The sequence below is a fragment of the Myotis yumanensis genome, unplaced genomic scaffold, assembly GCF_028538775.1.
Source record: "Myotis yumanensis isolate MYYU_CA2020_CCGP unplaced genomic scaffold, mMyoYum1.0.hap1 SCAF_16, whole genome shotgun sequence".
Lineage (NCBI taxonomy): Eukaryota > Metazoa > Chordata > Mammalia > Chiroptera > Vespertilionidae > Myotis > Myotis yumanensis.
This window is the reverse complement of record NW_027223767.1, coordinates 29,273,036-29,292,957: the sequence shown is the minus strand read 5'-3', so window position 1 is coordinate 29,292,957 and position 19,922 is coordinate 29,273,036. Positions and strand designations below refer to the sequence as shown.

The 19,922-nt window shown below is 36.6% G+C and overlaps 1 protein-coding gene and 2 non-coding genes across 14 annotated transcripts in view; 1 reads left to right on the top strand and 2 right to left on the bottom strand.

Annotated features, from left to right (window-relative positions):
• Positions 1-19,922, top strand: part of TRIM37 (tripartite motif containing 37) — a 173,010-nt gene that overhangs the window by 8,665 nt on the left and 144,423 nt on the right. For all 12 annotated transcript variants that reach the window (XR_011468499.1, XM_070395335.1, XM_070395333.1 and 9 more), the window contains exons 3-9: positions 630-670; positions 2,237-2,353; positions 4,732-4,819; positions 7,368-7,490; positions 9,296-9,419; positions 10,735-10,802; positions 14,032-14,156. Coding sequence is in view for 11 of the 12 variants with exons in the window: in XM_070395335.1 (XP_070251436.1) it covers positions 630-670; positions 2,237-2,353; positions 4,732-4,819; positions 7,368-7,490; positions 9,296-9,419; positions 10,735-10,802; positions 14,032-14,156 (686 nt within the window). In the remaining variant the exon portion in view is untranslated. The remainder of the gene's footprint in view (positions 1-629; positions 671-2,236; positions 2,354-4,731; positions 4,820-7,367; positions 7,491-9,295; positions 9,420-10,734; positions 10,803-14,031; positions 14,157-19,922) is intronic.
• Positions 3,874-3,978, bottom strand: LOC138995201 (U6 spliceosomal RNA). Its single transcript, XR_011468535.1, has one exon. It is a non-coding gene; the product is annotated as a U6 spliceosomal RNA (small nuclear RNA).
• LOC138995205 (U6 spliceosomal RNA) lies at positions 11,520-11,626 on the bottom strand. The gene has a single exon (XR_011468538.1). It is a non-coding gene; the product is annotated as a U6 spliceosomal RNA (small nuclear RNA).

Below are 19,922 nucleotides of genomic sequence, written 5' to 3'. Positions count from 1 at the left end.
CCTTTTCATAATTATGAGAAAGCAAAGTTATGTAGATGTTTAAAAGTTATTGAACTGTGGAACTCAAGACACAAAATGGTTTTGCTATATTGCTTATTCATATTTTAGGTCTAATTTATATCTATAATGTATGTTCTTCAAAATTAATTTGCTTTTCTAAAAAGAAATGTATTAGTACCTTAAATTTCCTCGGGGATTTTATGGTTTGTTAGTTAGTTAAACTTCCTTGCAGATTCTAGGGTAGGTTAGTTAGAAGTATGGTGGGTTAGTTAGAAGTAAAACCCTATGGTTTATGTTTGGAGATGGTAGTGACCATATCATTATTTTTGTGAAGATTATCCACATCTTCCCTCTGAGATCCAAATAGCCCTAGAATCACTTTCTTTCCTATGAGAGAATAGCTTCTTAACTATTTTGGGATGAGTTCTGTCCCTTTGAAAGTTTGTCCTGATCAATATGATAATGAGAGGAAGACAGTAGGTGTCTACTATTTCTATAAGTATCTTTATAATTAATGCAGGCACTAGAGAGTTAAACTTACTAAATTTGGTATATAAGTATTTAATATGTACAAATAAAACTAATGGTGTTTCTACAATCAAAGCTAATTTATTTTTTTGCCTCCTTAGCGCTGGCTGACAGAGCAGAGAGCTCAGTGTCCTCATTGCCGGTAAGTGTTTTGCTATGATTATTTGTGTATTTGGAAAATAATAAGGTAATGCAGTTGGAGTGTGCCCTAATATTAATAAGATTCTTTCTGTAATCTGCTTCATTTTGCCTCTTTGTGAATACAGCTGAAAAGAAAATAATCTCTCTAGATACAGCACAAACTAATTTATCTTAGAATTATGTAAAAGCATTAAATGGTTTACCTTATTTTAGAAAATCATGTTTAACTTAAAAAGGTTTCTGGTTTTAAAAAATCTTAATAGTATAGGTTAATATTTTTTAAAAGTCTTCTGATTCTGTTATTCTTCACCTAGTCTTGTCATGAAATAACACTTATTATTGGGGTTGTTTCTAATCTTCTAAACATTTTTTTATCTGTGTACTGATATATCTACACTAATAAAAGAGAAACATGCAAATTGGTGTCACTCTGCTATGCCCACCAGCCAATCAGAGCGACTATGCAAATTAACCCAACAAAGATGGCAGTTAATTTGCATGTGCAGGCACGGAGCGAAAACTGAAGACTGAAAAGGCTTGGCTTCTCTGCTGCAGAGAAGCCAAGCTTCGCTGTGGCCGGACCAAAGGCCTGGGTCCCGGGTGCTGAAGGAAAACTGGTGCCAGCAGCCAAGGGAAGCAAGGCCTAGTGCGTGAATCTTCGTGCAGCAGGCTTCTGGTATATAAATAAAAGGCTAATTAGGCAAATTGTCCCTGCGGGAGTTTGACCAGGAGACTGGGAGTTCGATTGCTCACTATGACGTGCGCTGACCACCAGGGGGCAGCGAGGAACAAAGGAAGGCCCCAGCCAGCAGCTGGGAGGCCCCAATCAGCCCTGATTGCTGGGCAGGCCTAGGGACCCTACCCGTGCATGAATTTTGTGCACCGGTCCTCGTGTGTGTGTGTGTGTGTGTGTGTGTGTATATATATATGTATGTATGTATTTTCTTACAACACAAATGATATAGTACTGTTTTGTTTTTTAAATATAAAATATAGTGTTATCTTTCTTGATGTACACATGTCATTTAAATTTAAAAATGTTTGATTTATTTATTATGTGACCATATGTTATTTATTTATGCTTATATTGAGATACATTTAGATTGTTTCCACTTTTGGTAATTTCAAATTATGATGCCAGATTGTGCTGAAGAATAGGTTTTTACCATTTTACATTCCTAATAAAAGATACAAAAGTGCCTTTTCCTCACATTCCTGCCAATATTGTATATTACCAATCTATCTTTTTTTGTCCTTTTGCTAGATGAAAATTGTATCTCTTTTTTTAAAATATATTTTTAAAATTGATTTCAGAGAGGAAGGGAGAGGAAGAGAGAGATAGAAACATCAATGATGAGAATTGATTGGCTGCCTCCTGCACAGCCCCTACTGGGTATCGAGTCCACAACCTGGGCTTGTGCCCTGACTGGGAATCAAACCATGATCTCCTGGTTCATAGGTCGACAGTCACTGAGCCACGCTAGTCGGACTAGAATGTGTTTGTCTTAGAAAATTAACTCAAATTCCTGAATTAAAAAAAATATATATATATATATCTTCTCTCTAGTGCTCCACTCCAGATACGAGAACTAGTAAACTGTCGTTGGGCAGAAGAAGTAACACAGCAGCTTGATACTCTTCAACTCTGTAGTCTCACCAAACATGAAGAAAATGAAAAGGACAAGTATGTCCTCAATTTCTTTAAGTATTTCATATATTTTGGTACATGTTATTTTAATGAAACTATTTAAAGGTACTTTATTTTTTTTAGTTTTGTAGGTGAACACAGATAGTTTTCATTTGATGTTGTGTGGGTATCACTATTTGGAAATATCTTTCTAACTCTTGAATGGCTTCTTTTATCAGAAGCTTTCATAAAAGGTGTGGAACTGCCACAGTTGCTGATGTGCTAATAATCTCTCTTCTTTGCCTCTTGATGCCTACTGGCTCTCCTTGGGTTTGCTGAAGTTGCCTATAGGTCATTGATTAAAAATTGTTCTGATAAATTTCCTATATTTTAAAAGATGTATCCTAAATTTGGTGGTGTGGAAATCCTGCTAAATTAGCCTCCAGACAGTATCTAACCTGCTGTTCATACTTTTACTGATTTTCTATTGGATATTCATATTACTTATAAATGAGAATATAAAATGTAGACCTATTTAGGTATTTTCTCTAAGCTTAATGATGAACAGAACAAATGCAACACTGTCTCTTTTAAAGGCACACTGTTTAAAGGCAAGAGAAAACTTTTTAAAAAAAATACATATTTTTTTATTTCAGAGAGGAAGGGAGAGGGAGAGAGAAACATCAATGATGAGAGAGAATCACTGATCGGCTGCCTCCCACATGCCCCCTACTGGGAATCGAGCCAGCAACCCCAGGCCTGTGTCCTGACCAGGAATCGAACCACAACCTCCTTGTTCATAGATGGATGCTCAACCACTGAGCCACACTTGTCAGGCGGCAAGAGAAAACTTAAAAAAAAAATTTATTGTGGTAAAATACACATAACATCATTACTATCGTAACCATTTTTAAGTGTACAGGTCAGTAGTGTTAAGTATGTTCACATTGTCACCCAACTAATCTCCACTAGGGCTGCCATAATAGAGTAGCATAGACTGGGTGCCTTAAACAGTATTGGAGGCTGGAAGTTCAGGGTCAAGGTATTGTCATGTTTGCTTTCTGGTGAGACCTCTCTCCTTGACTTGGATATGGCTTTTTCTCTCTGTGTTCTTACATGGCCTTTTCTCTGTTTGCATACACTTTTGGCATCTTTTCTTGTCAGGACATCAGTCCTATTGGGTTAGGCCTCTGCCCTTATGACCTTATTTAACATCTTTAAAGTCTTTGTTCCAAGTACAGTTACCTTAGGGCTCTCAACATAGGAATTTGGGATGTGGCGAATGCAGTTCAGTTAATAACCATGTACATCTTCATTCCTTTGCATGTAGATCTCCAACTTAAGGGAAAATGTTTTATTTTATTTTATTTTTAAATTTTTTTTCTTGATTTCAGAGAGGAAGGGAGAGAGAGAAACATCAGTGATGAGGGAGAAACATTGATTGGCTGCCTCCTGCATGTCTCCCACTGGTGATCAGCCCACAATGTGCCCTCACTGGGAATTGAACCATGACCTCCTGGTTCATAGGTCAGTCAGTGCTCAACCACTGAGCAACACTGGCTGGGCTATTTTATTTTTAAAATATGGAATGCTTCATGAATTTGTGTGTCATCCTTGTACAAGAGCCACACTAATCTCTTCTGTATTGTTCTAATTTCAGTATATGTGCTGCCAAAGTGAACATGGGAAAACTTTAAAATTGAGTTGATTTTTCAGAAGGATCTGGTATTACTTTGTGCAGTTAATCACGTGTCTTATTGTTAGCATTGACCGCATGTAGGAAAAGTATTTGTGCGTACATACATGCTCATGTAGATACAAACACATGATCTGATTTGTCCAGAAATGTAGTAGCAGGCTAGAATTTATTATCTATAGCAGTAGTTTTTAGTTGGTGTGCCGCAAGAATTTTTTAAATGTGCAGTAGCTGACTATTTAGTTAGGGGCACTGACCTGTTTTCCCCTACATTGTCAAATAAAAAAATTACAACAGCTAACATAATAGTAACAATAACCGTTCAGTGTGAATAAATCAAACCTATACCTATTTTTTCTGTCAGATCAGCAAAAAAGAAATTTTTTGGTGTGCTGCAGAATTTTAGCAATTTGTGTGCCATGAGATAAAAAGGGTTGAAAATTTCTGATCTATAGTAATATTGGGAAATGATGTTATATTTGTGCTTTATTCAAAAACTAGTCTGTATTTTTCATGTGATTTCAAGTTCTTAGAGATTAATGAAAACAGTATTTTAAGAAAATTGTAATTCTTTAGCTTAATTTGCAGAAGAAACTATGGAACACATTTTATATTGTTTCCTGAGATATAATTGTTTAAAATTGACCAACCTGTTTACCCAAACTTAGGAATTTGTTAAGGTAATTACTTTCCAATTTTAGTTTAATTTATAACTGTATTTTCTTTTCATATTATATAGATGTGAAAATCATCATGAAAAACTTAGTGTATTTTGCTGGACCTGTAAGAAGTGTATCTGCCATCAGTGTGCACTTTGGGGAGGAATGGTGAGCAGAACAAATTATTTTTGCTTAGAGACTAAAAGCACTGAAATACTTGTTTGATTTAGATAAGAAAATAATATTTTACTTTGTTTATAGAATGAAAATTAAATTATTTTGCTTTATAGTAGAAGGTATCATTCCTTCTGTTATATCAGAAAAACAGCCTTTGTGGGAGATTTTGATGTGGGATGTGTACCCCCTACATAAATATTTTCTTTTAATTATAAAATGTATATATTCATCTGCAAATCTTTAGTTGTAGGATCAAGGTCTTTTTAAATTATTTTATTTTATTTCATTAAAGTTCAGTTGATCTCATGTCCTGGCCACAATTTTTCAATTTTGGTTTATTTAAAATGGAACAACACTTTGTGAAAAATATGAATGTAAACTTCTAGATCTTAGGATTTGTTTTTTAGGTAATTAATTTTTTTTTAATTTTTTTTTTTTTAATATATTTTATTGATTTTTTACAGAGAGGAAGGGAGAGGGATAGAGAGTTAGAAACATCGATGAGAGAGAAACATCGATCAGCTGCCTCCTGCACATCCCCTACTGGGGATGTGCCCGCAACCCAGGTACATGCCCTTGACCGGAATCGAACCTGGGACCTTTCAGTCCGCAGGCTGACGCTCTATCCACTGAGCCAAACCGGTTTCGCAATTTTTAAAATTTTTATTTTTTCCAATCTAATTCAAAATAGTTTTTTAAAGTTATCTATCTTTATCAAGTCTAAAACATTGAAGTTAGTTTTCCTATAAGTAGCTTTTTATTTTAATTTGTGTCCTGTTGTTTAATTAAAATTAAATTATATACTTGCAATAATAAGTACAATAAGCATAAATAGGTTTGAGAATAAACAGTAGATTTTTGGTGGGAAAAGTTAGTCATAGTGGGAGCAGACAGCTAGAGGTGTCTGTTAGCAATGAGAATTGATCATTCTTAGGTCATCAGTTTGCATATTTTTGGGAGAGAATGCCAGGCAAGTTGGTTGAGTAGAACTCAATTCAGAGTTTTCTGTAGGTATTTGTTTTTTAATATATTTTTATTGATTTCAGAGAGAGAGAGAGAGAGAGAGAGAGAAACATCAATGCTGAGAGAGAATCATTGATTGGCTGCCTCCTGCACGCCCCCTACTGGGGATCGAGCCCACAACCTGAGCATGTGCCCTTGACTGGAATTGAACCTGGGGCCCTTCAGTCTACAGGTAGACGCTCTATCCGCTGAGCCAAACCAGCTAGAGCTTTTCTGTTGGTATTTGAATACTCCTGTGCCGACTAGAAAAAACTCATGTCCCACAACTTAGTACTTTAAATAAATGTTTCTTTGTAAGAAGGAATGGAAACAGTATTTTTCATATTTTAAGTGGACATGCAAAAATCCATGTCATTTTTTTCTTAGAGACCATGGCAGGGTGTTTTGGTTGAACAAGACAGTTCTTTTTTCTTTCTTTTTAAAAAAATGTTTTGATTTTAAAGAGATAGGAAGGGGGAGAGAGATAGAAACATCAATAAGAGAGAAACATAGATCAGCTGCCTCCTGCATGCCCCCTCCTTTGGATCGAGCCATCCACCTGGGCATGTACCCTGACTGGGAATCGATCCGGTGGCCTTTTGATGCATGGCCCGAGGCTCAACCAGTTGAGCCATACCGGCTGGGCAAATAAGACAATTCTAATAAGTACTTTTCTGTTACAGGAAATTCCTTGTAATAGAAAATTAAGTTCTACTTACCAGTCCAGAGATTGTGATGAAATACAGTACATAAATTGGATAGGAAATTGATTTTAGGCTGTTAGCTTTAAAAAGTTGTTCTTTGAAAACAACTGGATTTGTAAGGCTAAATTGTATGGGCCTTCTGTCTCTGCAGTAACTCTTTGTGGCATGAAGAATGGGTTTATTGCTTTTGCTAATAGTGTACCATGGGTCTTTTCCTCAAATGTCTTTCTAATTTATTCATTTGTGTTAGAGACTAGGTATTCAGTGATTAACAAGATAGATATCAAATAACTAGCTATGTACTTAATTGTTATAATAGATATTAGGAATAAGTATACAGTCTGATAAGAATGGATAACTATGAGACCTGACCCTCTAATCCTGAGCTAAGTTCCTAAGGATGAGTAGGAGTTAGGAGGTGGAGAGTTTGGGAGGGAAGATGAAGGAGAATTATTTTTGAATAAGTACGAGTTGCTTTTGCAAAGGCCTGATGGGAGGACAGAAGGCTAGTGCTGATCAAGAGAAGAGTGACAAATGAGGTTGTGTCAGCTGCTTTGAGCCATGATTAAGGATCTTGGTTCTTTCTAATGAGTGAAGATTTCTAGATCAGTGTAAACATTTTGCTTACGATCTTTATCTACAATTGAAGGATTTTTTACATGGGCCAAGTGACTTTAAGCAAGCTGTGACTTATTTTAACAAAGGCAGCCAAAAAAATAAAATTCATTTGGAAATACTTGCCAGTATATTAGTGTTCATAGAGTGTTAATAAAGGAATGTAAATGCAGATGCGATATATGAAAATGTTTTTTTTAACTATTTTATTTAAATAGCACGGTGGACATACCTTTAAACCTTTGGCGGAAATTTACGAGCAGCATGTTACTAAAGTGAATGAAGAGGTAGCTAAACTTCGTCGGCGTCTCATGGAACTAATCAGCTTAGTTCAAGAAGTGGTAAGACTACTACTAAAAGATGATTATCCTTTTTATAGTCTATACTATGTAATATATATTTTTATAATATAAATCAATCTGATGTTGAAATTAAGATTTAAAATAATTTTAGGCATATATATTTTTTTAAATATATTTTTTGTTGATTGCAGAGAGAAAGGGAGAGAGAGAGAGAGAGAGAGAAACATCAATGATGAAAGTCATTGATTAGCTGCCTCCTTCCTGCACACCCGACACTGGTGATCAAGCCTGCAACCTGGGCATGTGCCCCGACCGGAATGAACCGTAACCTCCTGATTCATAGGTCAATATTCAACCACTGAGCCATGCCAGCCGGGCAAAATTTGAAAATGTGATAGGATATATTTATAGTCACCCTAGCCTGTTCTGTAGTTGAAGCCAGAGAATTGTCTCTTATGCAGAAATAGAGAATCAGTTAATGAGTTAAATAAGCCTGTTTTGTTATACACTCAATATTGACTTTTAGAAACTCATTAAATTATTCATTCTTTGGGCCCCCAGCTTTTGGGGTTTCTGTTTCAAAGGAATGAATTATTTCTGATGTCCTGAATTAAAAGAGTAATATTTAACAGTACTCTTTAGATGCTGTATGGGTCAAACAGTTTTGGTGAGCTATTTACCATTTATAATAGTTCTATGGGAAAATTCATTAAGCTTCAAACATTTAAATACTATATATACTTTTGGAATATATTTTGTTTAAAGTTGCCAAATTGATAATTGTTATAAATGAGATTTGTGGACCATTCCTAACTTAAGATGTCATCTTTATCCCCCTTCAGGAATAAAGTTTCAGATCATTATAACTTTTTTTATACAGAAAGTAATGTTTTTGAGTTGTGTGTATACTATCTACAAAATTATTTGGCCTTTACCTTTTTTTTCCTGTTTTCTCTTGGCAGTATTATAATGTGGTTATTAGGAAGAGTATTCTAGGTTGCGATGCTTACTGCTTGCATTTATAATAATAGTAAGCATAGGAAATGATGCTTTTTTCTGAGTTTCGCTGTTAAAAAATCTCTATGTACTCTGCAGTCTTTGAAAATATTTTTTTCTTCTAAAAAAAGAAAAATTCTGAAGATATGGTTTAAAATTTTTTTAAATTATTTTAGGGTTCTGCACGATGTGAAATGGCTTTAGTAAACTTTTGGTTTGAAATGGTTTCATATAAGAGATATAATTGGGGCTTTGAGTATGTGTTCTGTATGTTACCTAAACCAATTTTTGTAATTACATACCTATCTTTTATTTATACTTTATTTATTTATTGTTTATGGTTTGTTGTTTATTTAAAACTATTTTTGTTGATTTCAGAGAGGAAGGGAGAGGGAGAGAGAGATAGAAACATCAGTTATGAGATTTATCAATTGGCTGCCTCCTGCATGTCCCCTACTTGGTTCATAGGTTGACGCTCAACCACTGGGCCACACCAGCCCAGCTTTATTGTTTAATTTTAAGAAATATATTTTCTGATTCATTTCAATGTACAATGTTTTTAAGGCCATGATTTTTCTATGATATATGAATTATTAAAAAGGATTATTAGTTTATGCTTTTTTTTCTTTATTATTTTTTTGTTGTAATCCTCACCTGAGGATATGTTTATTGATTTTACAAAGAGGAATGGGGGGGGGGGGCTGGGAGAGAGAGAGAGAGAGAAATATCGATGTGAGAGAGAAAAAACGATTGGTTGCCTGTCATATGTGCCTCAACTGGGTAATGAACCCCAAACCTAGGTGTGTGCCCAGACTGGGATTCTAACCTGCTACCTGTTTATTTTCTAGGAAAGAAATGTAGAAGCTGTAAGAAATGCAAAAGATGAGCGTGTTCGGGAAATTAGGAATGCAGTGGAGATGATGATTGCAAGGCTAGACACACAGCTGAAGAATAAGCTTATAACACTAATGGGTGAGTGTTTTTCTATGCTGCTGGAGTAACGGGCTCAGGTACAATCTTTGAAGAGAAAAGGTTGGTGAGTTCTTTAGGCTAGGGAAAGATTGTTTTAAAAATAAAAGTTCCTTCTATTAAGTGTTCCTCTTATCAAAAACATTACTCCAAATTAATATAACTTCTATTAGCCTCACTGGAAATGCTTCCAGCTCTTTAGACTTTGTGATTTAAAAAGACAATGGTCTGATTAGGCAAGTATGCCTATCTTATTAACTTTCTTTTTAACCTATGAAGCAGTTTCTTTCTTCCTTTTTGATAATAATTTCTGTAATAATGATTTCTTTATTCCTGTGTTTTTCCAGTTTCTTGAGAACTTTGGGGCATTCTTTTTTTTTTTTTTAATATATTTTATTGATTTTTTACAGAAAGGAAGGAAGAGGGAAAGAGAGTCAGAAACATCGATGAGAGAGAAACATCGATCAGCTGCCTCCTGCACACTCCCCACTGGGGATGTGCCCGCAACCAAGGTACATGCCCTTGACCGGAATCGAACCTGGGACCCTTGAGTCTGCAGGCCGATGCTCTATCCACGGAGCCAAACCGGTTAGGGCTGGGGCATTCTTTTTTTACAGGTTCTTCTTATGTTCAAAGAACATAACGTTTTGCTGACAGTAAACATAAATATATGTCCCACTTTTTTTTTTATGCCACACTTAAGTTTTGGGGAGGAATTATTTCAGAATAGTTGACTGAGTAAAAAGTTTACTATTCTAAACTATTATAGCCCTTTTGGAAGAAGCAATCACATTAATTTCTTTACAAAGTATATTGTCATTGTATATTTCTTTTTTTTTTTTTTTAATATATTTTATTGATTTTTTACAGAGAGGAAGGGAGAGAGATAGAGAGTCAGAAACATCGATGAGAGAGAAACATCGATCAGCTACCTCCCGCACATCCCCCACCGGGGATGTGCCCACAACCCAGGTACATGCCCCTGACCAGAACCGAACCCGGGACCCTTCAGTCCGAAGGCCGACGCTCTATCCACTGAGCCAAACCGGTTTCGGCATATTTCTTAAATGAATTTAATAAAAAATCTAAATTACCTTTTGTTTAAAACTGTAGTTAGGGTTGGTTCTGAAATCCTCTTGTCAGAGCTATTACAATTTAGAATCAACCTCTTAAAGCTCTGAGAAAAATTTTTAGGATAGCTGTAATGAAGTTTTGCTTTCCTAAAATTAATTTGTAATTGAATGTATTTCGTGAAAGTTAATTTTATTATTAAAACAATAATGAACATGAGTATTGGTGTTTTGCTATTTTTAAATAGGTCAGAAGACTTCTCTAACACAAGAAACAGAGCTTTTGGAATCCTTACTTCAGGAGGTAGAGCACCAGGTGATGAAATATTAAATGTAATGAAGTCTTTACCCTTTTTTGTCCATATGCTTTAAAATTCTTTTTAATAGCGATTATATAAGATCAAAAGATCTTCTGATCTATGTGCTATACTAGGGATTTTTATGAAATAGGATTTAGCTGATGCTTCTCATGTTTTCTCCATCAGGTTTGGGAACTAAATAAAATTAAGATTTATTCTGTTTTGTAAGAATGGTGCATAGCATCTTAAGTCTCTCACTTTGTGACTTAAGTGGTGCCTTTGAGACAGAATATTATTGCCAATTACCTATATATACTATGTGATTTTTATTATAAACTTAGTGTTTTTATTAAGTACATTTTAGTTAAGTATCAAAGAGCAGGCATTGTTTTAGGTATTTGGAACATAGCAATGGACAAAATAGTAAAAAAATCTGTCCCCATAGAGCAGCCATGGGCAAACTACGGCCCGTTTGAAATGAATAAAACTAAAAAAAAAAAGACCGTACCCTTTTATGTAATGATGTTTACTTTGAATTTATATTAGTTCACACAAACACTCCATCCATGCTTTTGTTCCGGCCCTCCGGTCCAGTTTAAGAACCCATTGTGGCCCTTGAGTCAAAAAGTTTGCCCACCCCTGCCATAGAGTTTATATTTTAGTTTGCTGGTAGGTGAGTGTTAAGTATATAGTGAATGAATAAATAATTGTGTAGTGTTACATAACTATTTGGTATACTCGTCTTTTTTTTTTTTTTTTAATGTGTCACTCTTGTGCAGGGACTATACTAATCTTTTCTGTATTGTTCATATTTTAGTATGTGTGCTGCTAAAGAGAGCACAATATTCATCTGCCTTTCCTTTTTTTTTTTGTTTGTTAATCCTTACCCGGGGATATTTTTTCCCATTGCTTTTTAGAAGTGGAAGAGGGGGTACAGTTAGAGAGAAACATCGATGTGAGACACATTGATTGGTTGCCTCCTGCATGCACCCCAACCAGGCCCGGGATTGAGCTTGCAATCAAGGTATGTGCCCTTGACAAGAATTGAATCCTTGACCCTTTAGTCTGTGGGCCGACACTCTAACCATTGAACCAAACCAGCTAGGGCTGCTTTTCCTTCTTAATTGCTGAGTAGTATTTTATTGTATGTTATATACCATGATTTGTTTTTTCATTCAGCTATTTATGGCTGTTTGGGTTGCGCTTTTTTTTTTTCTTTTTTTTGGGGCTTTTACAAATAAAGCTACAATTGATATATGAGCAAATTGTGAAGTAATTTTGCTCAAAAAAGGAGGCAGACATAAAATGAGTACGTAATGTGTATGATTCCAATTACATAAAACTCCAGAAAATGGGAACTTATCTATAATGAAAGAAAGCAGATAGGAGGTTGTCTGGAGGGGGAAGGAAACAGGAGAGCTTACAAACAGGCACAAACAAATTTTGGGAGATAATGGTAAAGTTCACTATGTTGACTATGGTTATCCCTTCACAGGTATATACATTTGTCAAAACTTAATCAAATTACACACTTTAAATACATGCAGTTTATCTTACATCATTTATGTCAGTTATTCCTCAAAAAAGTTTTTTTTTTTTTTTTTAAAGCACATACCTGGGTTGCTGGTTTGATCCTTTCGGGGCATGTACAGAAGGCAACCAATCGATGTTTATCACATCAATATTTCTTTCTCTTTCTCACTCCCTCTCCCCTCCCCGCCTCTATCCCCCTTACTCTTTACTCTTTCTCTAAAGCAGTGGTTCTCAACCTGTGGATGGCAACCCCTTTGGCGGTTGAACGACCCTTTCACAGGGGTCGCCTAAGACCATCCTGCATATCAGATATTTACGTTACGATTCATAACAGTAGCAACATTACAGTTATGAAGTAGCAACGAAAATAATTTTATGGTTGGGTCACAACATGAGGAAATGTATTTAAAGGGCCAAAAGGTTGAGAACCACTGCAAAGTCAATAAAAACATATCCTCGGGGGAGGCTTAAACAATAAAAATTTATTTTCATTGTTCTAGAGCAGGGGTGGGCAAACTTTTTGACTCGAGGGCCACAATGGGTTCTTAAACTGAACCGGAGGGCCAGAACAAAAGCATGGATGGAGTGTTTGTGTGAACTAATATAAATTCAAAGTAAACATCATTACATAAAAGGGTATGGTCTTTTTTTTTTTTTTTTAGTTTTATTCATTTCAAACGGGCCGTAGTTTGCCCACGGCTATTCTAGAGGCTGGTTTACATCAAGATATTGGCAGGTTTGGTTTCCCCAATGGCTGCTTTCTCTCTGTTTTCTAAAGACCTTATCTCCAAACTAGAGGCCTGGTGCATGAAATTCATGCAGGGTAGCGTCCCTAGGGTTGGCCTGCGAGCAGGGCCTCCCTTCCCAGGCTGCCAGCTGGGACCTTCCTTCGTTCTGCACTGCCCCCTGGTAGTCAGCACATGTCATAGCGAGAGATTGAACTCCTGGTCGAACTCCTGAGGGGACAATTTGCATATTAGGCTTTTATATATATATATAGATACTATTACATTCTGAGGAATTGGGACTGCAACATAAGAGTTTTGGGGAGACACAGTTTAGCTCTTAATAGTTTCTGAAGCTGTTTCACATTCAACTTCATGATTATTAAACCCAGCAAAACAATCATAGATATTATTTCAGTTTTACAAATGAACTGACAGCGTCATATAATTAGTTTGTAGCAGAACTAGAACTTTGAACTAGTTGTTTTGAATACAAATTAGTAGTCTTAACTACCATGCTTATTTTACTAAAGTTGGATTTATCACTTTTTTACCTTTGGCTGTTTCCCAAATCGATATAGCTTAAAACTTTTTGTGTGTGCATTACATCTTAATGTTTCTCTGGTCCCTGGAATACATTTTGAGAAAACCTATTTGAAGGCTATAAACCTATAGGAGTTTGTTCATTAGTATACCTAATGGCTTCACTGTAGTGCAAAGTATATTTGTAGTTTTTTAAAATTTGATTTACACAAAGATATGAGGAGAGAAAAATGCTTTAAAATCAAATACACTTACTCCCTGACTATATTGTTTAGAATAGAAATAAATAACCTAGATTTTTTGTAGATTTTTTCATCCTAAAACCCACTTTAAGTCATTCTATTTTTTTAACCTCATTTTTTTCAGTATATAACCAAAACAATTTTTATTTGCCACTGAACAGTAATTTTGTTTATTTAGTCAGGTACTTTTTTTCCTCACACAGTTACGATCTTGTAGTAAGAGTGAGTTGATATCTAAGAGCTCAGAGATCCTCATGATGTTTCAGCAAGTTCATCGCAAGCCCATGGCATCCTTTGTTACCACTCCTGTTCCACCAGATTTTACCAGGTATGACACAGTTTTTAAACTTCATTTTCATATTAAGTTTATGTGCAAATGCACATAATCGTTTTTTAAAAACGCTGTTTTTCTTTGCTTCATTTTTTAAGGTTCTGTTTATAATAATGTGGTCTAGCGAACTTTAGTTTATGCATATAAATCTGGTTTAAAAAAATTCTTGTGGACTTATACATTTTTTAGTGAAAAGAGAGGGTGGTAGTGAATTAGGAATTGGTTTCTTCCTGGATCTTCATCTTCCATACTGTAGAGAAGAAATAATTGATCACATTTTATTTCATGTCTGTCCGTTCATTCCTTTTCTCAAATTAAGATATAATTGAAATAACATCCTGTTAGTTTCAGGATGTTATAATGATATAATATTTTATATACTGAGAAATGATACCACAATTAGTCTAGATTATATTTTACATCCATCACCATACATAGAAAACATTTTTTTCTTAAGACCTCTCTTAGTAGGTTTCAGATATGCAATACAGTGTTATTACTATAATCACCATGCTGTAAAATATAGTTCTATAAACTTGTTTGTTTTGTAACTAGAAGTTGGTACTTTTTGACCTCTCTTAAAGATTCCTCATATACATGAGATCATATAGCACTTTTCTTTCTGTCTGACTTGTTTTACTTAGCATAATGTTCTCAAGGTCCAGCCATGTTTTCTCATATCCATTCTTTTATTTACCTTTGAGTTTACTTATATCTTATTACACAGTGACTATAACTCATTTACATGTATGTTCTCAAAAGAAAAACACATAAAGCATGAAATGCCAAAAGATTTTAATGGTGATGAGATGTTATCTCCAGATCCTAAAAGATCTGGAAATAATAGTTGGTTGCTTTTTATGTATCTTTTTAGTTTTTACCCTGGGCAGTCTTAGAATTCTTCTGAACAGCATATTTTTTTAAGCATGTTTAAATTACCCTGTGATGTTAAGAGCGGTGGTTCTTAACACTGGTTGTATGTTAGATTCACTTGGGATTCTTTTGGAAATTTACCACTGTTGGCCCATACCCCCAGGACATTTGAAATAAAATCTCTGTGAGCGTATTAGTTTGCTTGGATTGCCATAACAAAATACCACAAATGGGTGGCTTATACAACAGAATTTTATTTTCTCAGTTCTGGGGTGAAGAAGTCTAACATCAAAGTGCTAGAAAATGTGATTTCTGGTGATGCTCTCCTCTTGGCTTGTAGACAGCTGGCTCCTTGCTCTGTCCTCAACATGACCTTTTATCTGCATGCATAGAAAAGGTGTCTTTCTCTGGTGTCTTTTCCTCTTCTAAAGAAACAAGGCATATTGTTTGTTAATTAACAAACCCTGGTTAAGGTTAGGGTCCTGCCCTTATTACATCATTCAACCTTAAATACCTCCCTAAAGGTCTCCAAATATAGTCATGTTGGAAGTTAGGGCTTCAACATATGAATTTGGGGGGACATAATTCAGTCTATAACATTGGCTACAGATAGGAGTTTGTAGTCTTTTTTTATTTTTTTTAACTCTCAGCTTATTCCTAAGATGAGAGGTTAAACCACTGCTTCAGAGAAATATATTGGGGTGACAGACTTTAGTTCATCTTAAACTTTAGAGATGGCTTAGGAAATACTATCAAGCATTTCTAGCATTTTGAGAACTGTGGTACATTTAAGAAACAGCCTTATGACTTGTATGCATGCATATAGGCCTAACCAATGGACACAGACACCAGGGGGGTGAGGGTATGGGGGGGGGGGGGGGGCGAGGGGTGAGGGGGGGTAATGGGGGGATAAGGACACATATGTAATACCTTAATCAATAAAGAAAAATAAAAAAAGGAGCCGCCCTATAAAGAGGTTCATGTGTTTAGCTGCCTTTTTCTCTAATATGTGGTTGTACTAGACTGGTGTAAGCCAGGGTTTTTTAACCTAGGCATTGATGACATTTTGAGCTGGATGAGTTTTTGTGGGTTGGAGGGAGCTTTCCTGAATAATGTAGGATGTGACACCAGAAACACTTCTCCCTTTTTAGTTGTGACAAAAACATTTCCAGAATTTTCTTGGGGGCAAAATTGACCCTGATTTAGAATCACTGGTGTAAGCCCTTGTTCTGATCACAGGTGCAATCCTGAGGATCATGACCACCCACAGTTCTATAAACAGAAGGACAAAGTTTTTCTGATGAGAACTCTGGGAGTTCTCACTGATTGATGTCTTTGTTTCCTTCTGAATTAACAAACCAGATACAGTAGTCATATTTTACTAAAACACTGAATAATTTTAAAAGAGCTGGGTGTGTGCTATCATTAAGTAAAACTGGGTGAACTAAGATGTTCACTAATATTCCAAGGCTGCCTTTTTGATAATGTGGTCAGCCATTTCAGTTTTGAAGATTTTTTAAAAACCCATTCAATCATCAGTGGAATGAAACCAGTTTTGGCATAAATATCATAAATAAAAATGTGGTTTTAAGTTCAAATTATGGTACGCAGATCACCTGTGTCAGAGTCAGCTGTAGTGTTTTACCAAAAGGTGTATTCCCAGCCCTGTTCTCTGACGATCTTTGGTGGTGGTATCCAGAAAAGGAATCATGAGCATCTAAGTAATTCTGCACTGAGGTTTGGATTCATTGATATAGCAGGCAACTCTGCTTTATTATACTTCTTGAGTATCAATCTCTGTCATATGCAGTGATTGTTTTGGTTTCTGTTCCCTTTCTAACTGCCCATGGGTCTCAGGACCTTGACAATCCCTTGCTTTCACTACCTTCTTTTTTTTTGGGTGTAGATGGAAGGGACTGAAATTGGGAGGGAGGAAGCAGAAGGCACATCAATAAAGAAGAAACCACCAAAAAATTTTTTTTCTTTTTTTTACAAATCTGATAATTGGGGAGCTTCCCATGGATGAAGGTCCCTGTAGTACTCCCTCTCACCAGGAATGCTTATTCTTACTGGAAATTTTGTCTTATAACTGAACCATAATTTTTATTATAAACTTAGTTTATGAGTGGCAATCAGTACACAGGAAACAGGTATGTTCATATGTTGGTGCATTGATCAGCAAAGAAAGAGGGCCAAATAAGAAAGGCCGCATTTATTGACATTAAGTTACAGACCAAAGTTTAGATGTGCAAAGCAGTGGTGAATGTTCTAAGTTTTAAGATCATGGGACTGGGTGAAATTCCATCAGTTGATGATTAGTGATGGAGCCACAATGGAGAATAAAAGGTCATTAAGCAAATGCAATGTTATTTATTCAAGACTATGTGCTCAGTGCTGTTGTGGATGCTGCAAAGGAGACATGGAAGAGGAACTAATTTACTGAGTATATATTTCAAATTAAATAGTAGAGAATTGTAACTTAAATTCCAGCATGTGTTACTCAGTTATATACTCTTCTGTCAGAAATTCTGAAAAGACTAGTGTGGTCAAAACTTTATAATCTAGAAAGAAATCATAGAAGATCTTGAAACATATTTAGGATGTGATAGGAGCTGCTATATTTGGAGGATAGCAAGGAAATAATTTCAACCAGAATTTGTAGGACTATTGGTGGGGTGTTGTAGGAAATAAGACTGTATAGTTGCCCTCAGGTAGAACATAAAAGATAAGAATTTTTTGTTTAAAGTCATAAATTCAGTCATCTTAAAGACCAGAGTAGAGGAGGTAAAGAAATAAAACTATGAGAAGATAAAACTGTACCTTACTTGCAAGCCAAGTGGTTGACATTGGCACAATTTCAGATAACCTCTGAAGGACATGAAAAAAGATGTGAGCTATTATCATAAAATAAACAATAATGAATTTTTTTAATCTATATTTTTACTGGCAAACCACTAATTTTTTCTTAATATATTTTTATTGATTTCAGAGAGGAAGGGGGAGGGAGAGAGAGATAGAAACATCAATGATGAGGGTCATTGATCAGCAGCCTCCTGCATGCCCTCTACTCGGCATCGAACCTGAAACCCAGACATGTGCCCTTGACCGGAATCGAACCTGGCACTCTTCAGTCCGCAGGTTGACGCTCTATCTACTGAGCCAAACCAGCTAGGGCACAAACCACAAATTTTTTTAGGCACTATAATAGTGTGAAAATGGTATGGATGGATCTTATATCTAATTTTGGTAATCACAAATTTTCATGAATTGAACTTCAGTAAGTAGATCAGAAGATGTGAATGGCTTACAGTTTTATCATATTGGTAAATTTATAGATTTATATATTAAATGTATAACACTGTGTTACAGTACTGTGTATGGCAGTGTCTGTATCATAAAAGTTTTAGTGACTGTGACTCTGGTATTCTAATGAAAACGCTACAGACTATTCTCATGATATAAGGATATTTAGCAGCCAGGTGGTCTATCATTGTGCCTACCTTATGTGATCATAGTTCATTTCTCTTTGGAGAAGCCCTTATGACACTAAAGTTGCCTGAGGTAATCTTGCTTTGCCAAGAACTGTTAATGTGCTAGTCCATCCTAAGGCTTGCCCCTTTTGTGATTATGTATTCTTATCCTATAACTAGAGGCCCGGTGCACAAAAATTTGTGCACTGGGGGGGGCGGGGTCCCCCAGCCCGGCCTGTGCCCTCTCACAGTCTGGGACCCCTCGGGAGATAACGACCTGCTGGCTTAGGCCTGCTCCCGGGTGGCAGAGGGCAGGCCCAATCCCTAAGTGCAGCCCCTGGTCAGGCTCAGAGCAGGGCCGATTGGGGAGTTGGGGCGCCGCCCCGTCATGCACAGAGCAGGGCAGATCGGGAGGTTGCAGTGCCACCCTCAGTCACGCTCAGGGTAGACTGATTGGGGGGTTGGGGCACCGCCACTGTCACACTCAGGGCAGGGCCGATGGAGAGGTTATGGTTCTACCCTGTCACACACAGAGCCGCAGGGCAATCGGGGGATTGGGGAGCTCCCCCCCATCAGGCACAGAGCAGGGCTGATCAGGGGGTTTGGGCGCTGCCCCCTGTCATGCTGATCCCAGTGCCGGGAGGCATATTACCCTTTTACTATATAGGATAGAGGCCTGGTGCACGGGTAGGGGCTGGCTGGTTTGCCCTGAAGGGTGTCCTGGATCAAGTTGGGGGTCCCCACTGGGGTACCTGGCCAGTCTGGGTGAGGGTCTGAGGGCTGTTTTCCCGCTGGCAGTTGACTAAAAGGTCCCAACCGCTCCTTGTTTTCTTTTTTTTTTTTTTATTCTGGGCCAGCTTTAGCTCTGAGGCCTCGCTGCTGAAAACATGGATACAATGTTGCGGTCCGGGGCTGACTGACAGCCGGTTTTGTTTAGCTTCTTATTTGCAACATAGTAATAGTTGCTTAGAGTTGCAGTTGAGAGTCCGGCAAGTGAGGCGGGGAACGTTGGAGTCTGCAGTTCCTGGAGGAAGCAAGCCTCCCTGCTCGCTTCAGTGCATGGCTGCCGGCCGCCATCTTGGCTGACAGTTAATTTGCATAAGGATACGCTGATTAGCCAATGGGAAGGGTAGCGGTCATACGCCAATTACCATGTTTCTCTTTTATTAGTGTAGATATTGCATAGGTTTATTTCCTAGTGAAAATTCTCTTTAGGGTCTCTCAGTATTCCTCATAATTTGTTCTGAAGATGGAAGTTTGGGAATTTATTGTGATGTCTTTTGTTTTTGTTGTTTCTTTTGGTTTTTAAATCTGTTTATATTGGTTCTATATTTCAGGTTTCTAGCCTAAGCACCAGTTTCTTCCTTTTCCTATTTTATGAGTACTGTTTTGTCTCTTATATTTATTTTAATAATTATAT